Below are 11161 nucleotides of genomic sequence, written 5' to 3'. Positions count from 1 at the left end.
CTTCCATTAGCATTTAGCTGTTGCATCAACTCTGTGCAATATGTTGCAGTGGTTCCTCCATCCAAAAAGGCATGTTTGCACAGTTTTTATTCCCTTGTCCAATTTCACCTTTACTGGGACTATTGAGAGTGCACTCTCTTATGCCGGCCCCAGTGTGGCTACCAGCGTTCAGGGAAACCAAGGCACTGGACATGGATGCGTCTGAGTTGCATCCTAGCTGGTTGCTCTCTTTGACTGTCTTTTGTTTCTACGTTCAAGATGGTTGGATGGGTAATTTAACACTGACTGTAGCCTTTTATGGGTAAAAAAGCAACGGTGAAGGACCGTACTAAACGCGCTATCACACCTTTAATAAAAAGGTAATTGGTTGGGGGGAGATCTTATGTTTTATGTTTTTGTCATGCCCGTCTACTCTTCAAACTCGTGCATATTGCAAAAAATATGCAACAGCGACCCCTACGGTCACTTTTCGGTGGGTCGCAGAATTCGGTGTAACACCGGCCCTGCTCCGGGGCATTAACTGGTGTTTGATATACGCACTCCAAAACGTAGTTTTTCTATCCAAAAAGTATTTATTTTCAAACAAAGGGCTTCCAAAATTGAGTCAAAAGGGTTTCAAAATAACCAATAAACTCTTTACCGCATCATCTGGCAACCCTCAACTTTGCCCACCTGGTGCAAGGAGCCAGTGTTTGAAGCATGGTGAGACTATTACCGTTACTACACTTTATTAAATTATTTAAATAAAACATATTTGCCACACCTGCATTCTCTGAAAGTATTTATTCACATTTGAAAACAAAACCACACACTTGGTAAATCCTGTACCCACGCAATCCAGGATCCTTGGTTATGAAAAACAACATGCAATGGAATATTTACATTAATTTACAAAATATGAAGACTCGTTATACCTTACCGTGAGAGGGCCATGAAATTGCAACTATACTAATTTTAGCTAAAACAATCTTATATATTTTCCAGTTTTTTTAAAACATATGACTTACAAGGCTCAAAATCAGATAAATAATTGTTTATTGATTGCCAATTTGTGATCAAATTCAAATGTAATATTTGAGTAGAACTGTGTTGGTGATCTTAATATTCCTCACAGTACAACTTGTTTTGAACGCGTGGGTAATAAGTGAGGTGAACGAGCCTGAGGAACCAGCGAGGAGGAGGAGAGAGTCATGGCGTGAAGGAGGACAGGTTAAGCGGTGACACCCTCTTGATGGGAGTGTTGTTGTCCGAGAGCGAGACAAACAGTTCTCCAGACGGCGTCTCCGTCTGGTCCCGGACCTGGGAGATCTGTCTGAGGAGAGCCTTCCCTTCCTCCCGCGCCTGAGGACCAACACACAGGTGTGCACACGTGTTATACATTTGACCTTTACTGCGGTCTTCTATCAGATGCTTTTATCCCAAGCCACTTCCAGCGAGTTACATGATACTGGTACATTCAATGTCATTGAGGAGCAGGTGAGGACTCAAAGGCCGCCAGGTTACGCTGCGGACATTGGGGATTGAACCGAGAACCTTTCAGCTGCGGGTCGAACACCCTTGCCACCACACACTATACTTTAAAATTCATATAATTTTTTTTTATGCAACAGATTTTTTTTTATACTTAGTTCAGTGCATTCAATTGTAAACAGGAGTAAGATTCCTTGAATGTATAACCAACAAAGCCGATGCCGAGGATGTTTCAGACGTAGCATTGAGCCCCGTCCTCTGGCGGGAGTGGGGCGGTCGGGGGACTCACGTCGTTGTAGTCGCAGCAGCGCTGGGCGCAGAGGGACGCCTCGTCGTACAGCTTGTTCTTGAAGTAGTACTGGCCCAGGTAGCGCAGTGCCGTGCTGACCTCCACGTGCTCCAGCTGCTCCTGTACACCCCGGGACACCAGACCAGAGGGTTAGGGTCTGTGGTGGTCCCACACCTCGTGTGTACAAGAGTCATCTGGGATCCAGCTGTCCCACCGGGTTACAGCAGAACCTATTGGTGGTACGGGCACAGAGCCTGGGCCGGTACCACCATGACCCTGATGGGCCAGTGAGCCCACTGCTTCAGATGGAGTTCAACCACTACGAGATCTCTTGCTTTAGGGAAGAGGGGGGCGTGTTATCCCAATGGTTTAACTCACGCCTACTTTATGATCCTTTTTCAGTACCGTCGTTGTGCAACTGCTATGAGCGTTATAATAACACACACACACACACACCATGTCCACACAAACCGCACCACAAGGGCCCCTTGGGAGTGACGTCGGACTACCTCGAAAAAGGTAGTCGGACTTCAAGACATAATGCCACCTGCGTTAAGCAGAGGTGACTGTAGGGTGTTTTGGGGAGAATGGCAAAAACATAGGAAATTTACAAATAAACTCTAAATTGGGGACTTTCAATAACTGATCAAATGGCAAGATCGTCTACGACAAATGACCATGTTTAAAACCGAAGGCTCTCAAGGGACCGAGTTACGCCGTATGAACAAGCCTTCTACAAAATAAAGCCTTGTTTACGTGCTTATTCACGCAAGTAAACAAGGCTTGCAGAGTATTTTTTTTTAAAAGTGTGCTCCTACAATGGCTAGTCGCACAGTGTTGATTTAAATTGAACAAACGCTTTGAACAGTTTACTACTGCCGATTTCTGTTTGTGTTTGCATATTAGGCGCTTCCAGAAACATGATTGGACGAAACAAATGAAGCGGAAAAAAAGAGAAAACAGTGTTCACCAAGATGAGAACTAATTTGACATCAGACTATAGTTTCCCAGTAGTACTTCAAGTCTCATTTGTAAGACTAAAACGTGTAATCGGCAGTGAAATTATCCGTTCCCCTCCATTTCGGTGTTCGTCACATTCCTGGGTATGGCGTGCAATGAAATGACAGTGGGTTTAAGTTCTGTAATGGTCACAGTGTATACAAGTGTTGTTCCAAGTCAAATTACATTGAGGACACTTGGAGACGGATGCAGAAGCAAAGTTCCACTCTAAATACATCACTTATCATTGATTTAGCAGACATAGACCAATATAGGTCCATAAAGAAACTTAAAAATGGATTTCGAATAGCACTAAAGTATTAAAGTAGTTAAGAAGCTACTAATTTAACATCTTACTGGGTCCAATTTTTTGGAAAAAATAAATGGATCATGAGTTTGTTCTTTTTAGTAACTTTTTTTTTGAGCCACTTATCTAAAGTGTGATTCCAGATGCGTGTTACTAAGGAAGGGCGTGGGGATGAGGTCATCTTCAGGATGCCGACAGATTAGACTGAGATTAGGGACCGAGCCCAGTGCATTGCGGCTGGGAGTCAGACCCTCCACCCATGACTCTATCCCAGCCTGACCCACAGGACGGATGGGGTTGGTGAAGCGTGTGACGGAGGACAACGTGTTGGCAGTAGCTCACCCCACAGGAGAAGATCTCTTGGATGTAGATGATGTAGGACTGGGCCGCTTCGTCAGTCTCAGTCAGCTGTTCTTGGAGCCTGTCGACCAAGAGAGGGGAATGGTTAAGACAGGAACCGAACATGAAAATGTTTAGTTGGTTTACTTACCCGCATAGTTCCACATTAGCACCGTAAATACTGTGGTCATATTTTTCATCAAAATGGAATCCCCATTAAATCCTCAAAGTCCAGAAGTATTTGTGGTCGTGTCATCGAGTGCCAAGTGTGCAGAGCAGACGTTTGAACCAATAGGAACAACGATATGACCTCAACTTCACAGCAATAGGCACTTGCACAATCCAAACCACAAGAACCAATTCACATGCCCCATTGTGTCTTTTGAATGTGGCACGTTTCAAATATCAGCAAGAGTCGCTACTTACTTAGCAAGTTTGAGAAGCGCCATCTTCTCCACGTCCCCCACGGAGAACGCCCTCCAATAACACTGGACGGACAAGGTCAGAGGTCAAATAGTGCCATGTGACCTTTAATCCTCAAGTTTCACAAAGAGAAGAAGCAGAAGGAGCGCTCATGCACAGCGTTACCTTTTTGGCCTCTACTTGTTGCGATAACTTCTCGTAGCACTCTCCCAGGGCGACCAACATACGCGAGTCATTGGGCCTGTACACACAGACACACCAGGATACGGTCAGGGGACACGCTCAATACGTCAATGTAAGGGAACCCCTGTTTGACCCTCAGGTGGGACGCTGATCATCCATTGAATCAGCCGAACAGTAGGCCCACACTGGGTAGGATGATGTATTTACCATACATCTGGTTGGACCTTTCACTAAAGGGAAGACCCTGCAATGGCTTCTTTGAGAGGGGAAAAAAAAAACACAGCTGGTGGCACTTTAATGGTCCGAATATTGCCACGCTTCAATAAATGAGTTGTATCTATTTATGGCCTATGGAAACAGACGATGGGTGCGGTCGGTTTGTGTGCCCAGGACCGACCGTAGCTGGTGGGCCTTGCGGTAGTAGTACAGACAGTAGAAGGGCATCTTGAGGATCTCGTAGGTCTGGCCCAGGCCGTACCACGCGCGGTAGTCCCGCTTGTTCACCTCGATGGCGTGTCTGTTGGAAGAGGAGAGCCGACGTATTGACCACATGTCGTCTTTACATGATCCTTTCCCAAAAGCCCATAAGCTAGTAGTTAGGGGACTACTGGCTTATTACCCCTTCATGAACAATTAGGCATTTCCGGTCTTCTCGACTTTCTAGAATTGGCTGAATATCTTTAAGACTAAGCTTTGCTACTAGAGGAATGGCGGACATGTAAGATTGCAGTTAGTTTTGTTACCCTAGCACCTGTAGGCATGCAGAAGTCGATGCTAAGCTATAAAACTGTACGCTTGCCGTATAACATACTAAACTACGTAACTACGCCTGGATAATAAAGATGCTAAACTATACTCATATAGACCTGGATTAAGAAGATGCTACGGTTCATACCTCTAGGCTTGCAGTAGCAGATGCTAAGCTACATACCTGTAGGCCTGAATGGCAGCAGAAGTGTTCTTCATCTCCATGTACTCGTGGCCCATGAGGGTCCAGGCCCCCAGGCAGCGGGGGTTCAGCTTCAGGGCACGCTGGAAGTACAGCGCCGCCTTCTCATGTTGGGATCGCAAGCTGTAGTAGTTACCTATGGATAAGCCCAGACCGTTAGCGCCAAGCATTAGCAGCTGGTTACCTACAAACGGACACTGCTAGTACCTAGAACAAGCAGTGAGCTAGCTACAGACAATCAACCCGTTAGCTTTGATGAACAGTTAAGTTACCTGAAACTAGCATTAGCAGCTACCTTCCTGAACAAACCACTAGCAGAAATAGCATTCATTCAGAAGTACACCATTACCACCTAGTGTAAGCAGCACCGTAGTTACCTGCACACAGGCAGACATTAGCACTTAGCATTAGCACTGGAGTTTGGGTTAGTCCCTAGGGTTAGCAGGAAGGCTCTAGCACAGAGGAATTTAATGATCAGGACACAATGAGACTAGTAATTCAATTACCATTGACTGATTGAGATCTTCATACAGCGGATGAATGTCTGTTTACTCACAACCAGTGGCTTGTTTACAACAGTTTGTTTACCACAGTTGTTGGAATGCACTTCTGCCCTATGGCATTCAGAAATCACATTCAGTTTTCCAAGAGCCCCGAATTGCCTTTTAAAACAGGGTTTTGAACGCTTTGCGAAATTCTAGGCATTTGAAACCTTTTGAGTCCACTCATGTCGTCCCTGTGGCGCACTACCAAGCCTTCTGGGAAACCGTTCGATTAACTCAAAATCGCTTAAAGGGGCCATCTAGAAAACACTTAAAAGCAACAGTTACAAATAATTATGAAAGACTCATGGCACAGTCTTGGAAACGCCACAGTTGGATCCGTGATTAGACGACTATGCAAATGTCCCCCCGTGGAGAAAACGGGCACTTTGTTCAAGCAGTGTGTTGAACAAAGTGCAGGCAGTGGGTGCGGTCAACATGTGGAGCGTGTTCTCACAGACGGTGACAACACGGCGCCACCAACGGGAAACAACGCACAGAGTCACTGCTACACACGGGCGCTTCGTTGGGTGTGTGCGTGTGTGGCAATCACGCGGCCCAGAGGAGGAACACGGGGCAGTCGTGCGGCCTCAGCACCCACCGATGACGCAGCAGGTCTCCACCCGGTACTTGTCGATCTCCACCAGGTTGTGGGCCAGGTAGCTGAGCTCCGGCTTCATGCTCTGCGGAGGAACAGGGGCAGAGCGTTACCCCTCTGCTGGTGGAGCCCGAGGACATGGAGAGACACTCAGCAAGAACAGACAGCCCCTGTTCCGGGGCCAGTATAGTAGACACTGTGAGAGGGCATTTGTGTTGTCCGCAGTGGGAAATGTAGTACAAAATCCCCCATCACATGTAAACTATCTACACTACGACGGGTAGCGGTCCAGCAGACTCACCTTGACGTAGAGCAAGTTGGAGAAGGTGTCCATGTTCTCGATGCGGTACGGATCCTGTTCCCTCAGCTCATTGAACAGAGCCAGGGCCTGGTCAATGTCTGGAACACAATACCACGATGACCGTGTCATGAACTGCAAAGGAAACAACTTCAACCGAAACGCACGCAAACCTCATGGCGGTGGCAAAGCTCCCCACCCCAACCCCACAAGGGGAGAAGACGGGAAAGACCGACCTCTGATGTTGTGGTACGCCACAGCGATCTGGGAGATGATGTAGGTGCTCTTGGAGAAGCCGGCCTCGATGAGACTCTGGTACTTCTGCAGGGCTCCAGGTATCATCTGCAGCTCTGTGTAGATGTGGGCCATGAAGAAGTCCTTGATCCAGCAGCTCGGTAGAGACAGGGACTTCAGCTGCGGGAAGGGGGAGGTCACGGCTGATTGGCTAACAGGGACAGTGGCTGTACACAACAGTAAAAGAGGTCTGAACTGTTGCCTTTAGACGCAAGGCATTGGTTGAGTAAAAAGGGGAAGATTGCCCTCATACAAAACAATTCAGTAAAACTAATAATCATTTTAAACACTTGTTTTGTTAATAACCGACTCTGCGCGTTCATCTCTTTTAATCTCTTTTGTTTTTTTTGGATTGTGTTCTTGTCGCTCCACTTCCACAGAGAGAAGGTGTCTTGAGTTTATTGAAAGGTGCTTTATGAATCAAATTATTTATAATTGGATGCCGTTTGGAAATAGTTCATTAACATAGGCATGTGTCATTACTAATAGGGCTGTAACGATACGCGTATCGAAACCGAAATCGCTTCACTCAAAGCCACTAATCTCTCGCGGTGTGAGAAGGCAGAAGCGCGATACGCCCTTTCTAACTGTCCGATTGAAATGTGCTAATAATATGCCTAAATAATAGTCTGCTGACACCGCTCCTCTTATCGATGCCGTAAGTCTGCGACGAGATGCCCTCTCTGGGATGACAGCTCTCCGTGGCTACGGAGGATAGCATTTCTCCACAGCCGTCGAAGTCCTCATATGAGATATGAACGACATTTATCCAGAGTGGGCCAAGCGCGAAAAAAATTGCCTGTGTGATCCCCGTCTCTATTGTTTTGTGTGATTTGACCGGCAGTTGGTCTGCTTATAGGTCGGAATGAAGCGGCCACCGATTGACAGGATGGGTAATTTATTCTACCGGACTCGTTAGTTACTTCACTAGACACACACACTACCGCTCGCTCTCCTCGCTCGTCCACTCACTCGCTGACGGCACTCACACACGCACTGCAATTCTCGCGCACACACAAACGCTACTCGTAACACTATGCCTCGTTATTGCGACGTTCATGTTAGACGTTCATGTTTTTTCCCCATCTATTTGAAAGTTATGCTATTAAACATGTTGCATTCTATACGGCCTGATTATGTCATTATTTAAGCTACATAGCCTAATAAGAAGCGCTAATAGGATATTTGACCAAACCACCAAACTAGTTGAGGGTTTTTGCCTACCTGCAAGCATCCTCCAACTGCAATCTTTGGTTATTTATTTATTAATTTAGCTATACGTTAGTTGTATTCTTTCTGTTCAAATCAGTTCAGTGTTCCAAATTATTTGTTATTAAATGTTACATTAAGTTAATTGTTATACAAGTGTTAAATAAAATGCTTTTTAAATTTAAAAAAATCGTGGGATGTATCGAACCGTGGGTCAAAATCGTGATACAAACCAAATCGTGAGTTGGTGCATCGTTGCAGCCCTAATTACTAATGTTTAAAGCCATTGTAAACTGAGCAGCCGGTACCATCTCAATGTTGGTGACCAGGTTGCAGAGCTCCAGCCAGGATCCCCAGTGGAGAGGCAGGGTGTGGGTGGCCTCCACAAACACCTCCACCGCCTCCTTCAACAGGTCCAGCTTCCGTAGCACCACACCATATCTGTTCATGCATACATGGAACGACACAATGAGAAGCCTCGTCCAGCACTTATGCAGGTAATGTTTAAACTGATTAAAGTAAGAGGGTCATTTTGAACAATGTACTGCAGTGTTTAAGTGTGTACTGCAGTGTTTAAGTGTGTACTGCAGTGTTTAAGTGTTTAAGTGTTTAAGTGTGTGTGTGTGTGTGTGTGTGTGTGTGTGTGTGTGTGTGTGTGTGTGTGTGTGTGTGTGTGTGTGTGTGTGTGTGTGTGTGTGTGTGTGTGTGTGTGTGTGTGTGTTCCTACAGGTAGAGGGTGAACCCGTCCAGCTCTCCGGCTCTATGCTTCTTGCTCAGCTCCACACGGAGCTCCCGGAGCGCCTCGTTACGCACCTGGCCCTTTTCTAGGGGCCCTGGAGAGAAGCACACACACACACACAATAGCAGGCCAGTCCAGTTCATAACACACTACTGAGAGGGGGTACTCCAGACGGGGGGGCTCACCCAGACTGTCCACGGTCTCGTCGTCTTTCTTCTTCTCCCCCGACTGTTGAGGTCATGAAGAAAGGTGAACAAGTGAACGTTGCTGTTGTGAATTACGACACATAAATAGATGGACACCACTGGAATTCTTTCGATGGCAGTCAGAGAAGTAGGATGATAAGTGAACCAATTGGTACACTATAATTCTTACATTTAAATCACTATCCCTCAGAGCTCAATAACTTTTTAATAGCACTCAATAACGTTGAGCGTAAAGATACATATGCACCATCAGCATTTCATTGAATGATCATCACTTCAGGTAATGAACTTAATCGAACAAAACGTCACGCAAAATGGAATGTAAATAGCATCAGAGCTATATATTCTCTTACCAGATAGCGCGAGTACATGTAGAGAAAGTAGGCCTTCTTGCTGTGACAGCCGCGCAGAAAGTAGGCAGCGCGGTCATATTCCTTGAGGTCGAAGTACGACTTAGCCAGGGCGAAAGCATCTAGGTCTTGAACATCTTCCTAATGTGTGAGACAAAGAAAGCAGTACTTTCTTATAACCTGAAACACATTGTCTGCAGGAGCCCGTGTTATTATATATATATATTCACAAAAGGAGGATATTATCGTTTGCGTATATCAGATGAAATAAACTTGGTTGCATACAAACCTCACTAACGAGATGAGATGGGGGTAATTCATCCTTTGGAAGAGGGTCCAAGGCAAAAGCCAATTCCGAAGCCCTAAAATAGAAGATACAGACAGCGTCACATGTCATTATTGACATATCCGGAGGGAATTGCTATAGTGTTTGACGTTAATGTCTTGTAAAGAGCACTTGAGGTCATGTATAAAACCTTGAATATGTGACAGAAATACTCTGAGGAATACCCCAACCTAAAAAAGAAGCTAACGGTAGATGGTCCCACAGCGTCTTATATTCTAGTTGGGTTCAGAATGGGAAAAGCTTGTATATTAAATCGCAGTAGATGGTTAATTTGTCTTTACGCGTGTTCCATCATTTTCTCAACCTTCAATATATCCACGACCGAGTCTCAGGTTCTACTATTGCAACACATAGATTATGTCTTAATCATAACAGAAACCTGTTCAATGGCATGGATTTGTTGTTAGCCCATGCTAATCAGACATGGACCTATTGCGCCTAATTAACGTTACTGCATTCTATTTTTTCTTTCTAAACGTTAATCACACGTACCACTTCACACTGTGTACAAGTCCTCTCTCTTTGCAGAGCGATATCACAGATATTAGTTGTTTTTTGATTTGCACCAAGTCTCCAAACTCACTGCAGAGAGCCGCCATTTTCAAATTTGGCGTCTGATGAACGGAAGTCCCGCCCCCAGCAGACAAAAGGAGGGCGGTCACTGCTTTTTTTTTTTGTCCATGGGTCACTGTTGCGCTCTACAGGAACGTAAATCTGACGATTTCCTTTGACATAAAAATTAAATATATAAAAAAAGATTACTATAATCTTTTATATTAATTATTACTATAATTAATATAATATAAAAATATGTATAAATAAAAACTTAACATGAAGCACCATTTCTAAAGATGACACCCGTTGTTACAAAGGGAAAAAGGAGGTGGGCTATTAAACATGATGTAGGCCTACAGTACATGATATTTTCTGTAAATTAATTTTTCCTTGCAAGGTGCAGGCCACGAATTGGTTTAACCCTGTTTTCTAATGGTTTAACCGTAATAATGAATGAAGAATAGAACAATCCCTTCCTTGAAACCTAATATAATTTCCTCGTGGGAAATTGAAATAACAATTTGGAGTAGAGTTTGAGTAGAGGTCGTAACAGGAGTACAGACCACAGCCTCTTTTTACATAATACACGTTACGCCGTAGGTCACGAACAATACCGAGCAGAACCGGCAGGTGGCACCTAAGAACTGTATTCGCTTCAAACCCTTGCTCTTATTATTTATTTATTTAAAAATATGGTAACCTCCGCTGCTTTTGTTTCAATATTGTCCTATAAAGTGTATGTGTTTTCTAGTTTGTTCATCTTTTTTCTACATATCTGTTTAGGTGCGATCATTAGGGCTAGTATGAGAAACCATCCGTCTTGATAAAAGCTATGCAGCCTAGCTCTCTCAAATCCGATAAAAGGCAGAGAGAAACTTGTGCTGGAGGACGACAATTACTTAAAGCATGTGTGGTGAAGTGCAAAAATTGCCTCAGAATCTGCTGTCGCTATTTCACTTTTGATGTCGTCCCTCTGCTGTCCGGCCCTAGCGTGCGTTGTAATGTTGTGCCTCTTCGCCCATATTGTCAGATAATCTGCACTTTACTCTGTTGACACATCTTCCT

At 44.8% G+C, this 11161-nt stretch overlaps 1 protein-coding gene across 1 annotated transcript; it reads right to left on the bottom strand.

Annotated features, from left to right (window-relative positions):
• Nucleotides 1-522: 522 nt before the first annotated feature.
• On the bottom strand, nt 523-10176 carry cdc23 (CDC23 (cell division cycle 23, yeast, homolog)). The gene is made up of 16 exons (XM_056595477.1): nt 10034-10176; nt 9485-9557; nt 9199-9336; nt 8825-8867; nt 8628-8733; nt 8209-8341; nt 6634-6811; nt 6401-6498; nt 6103-6184; nt 4942-5095; nt 4408-4527; nt 3993-4068; nt 3831-3892; nt 3408-3486; nt 1760-1879; nt 523-1341 (listed from the first exon to the last, which is right to left on the bottom strand). Exons 1-16 carry the CDS (start codon nt 10138-10140, stop codon nt 1189-1191), a joined length of 1722 nt encoding a protein of 573 aa, XP_056451452.1. The 5' UTR covers nt 10141-10176; the 3' UTR covers nt 523-1188.
• Between the last annotated feature and the right edge of the window lie 985 nt (nt 10177-11161).

The sequence above is a fragment of the Gadus chalcogrammus genome, chromosome 7, assembly GCF_026213295.1.
Source record: "Gadus chalcogrammus isolate NIFS_2021 chromosome 7, NIFS_Gcha_1.0, whole genome shotgun sequence".
Classification (NCBI taxonomy): Eukaryota; Metazoa; Chordata; class Actinopteri; order Gadiformes; family Gadidae; genus Gadus; species Gadus chalcogrammus.
Note: the sequence above shows the minus strand (reverse complement) of the source record. Positions and strands in the feature narration are given on the sequence as shown.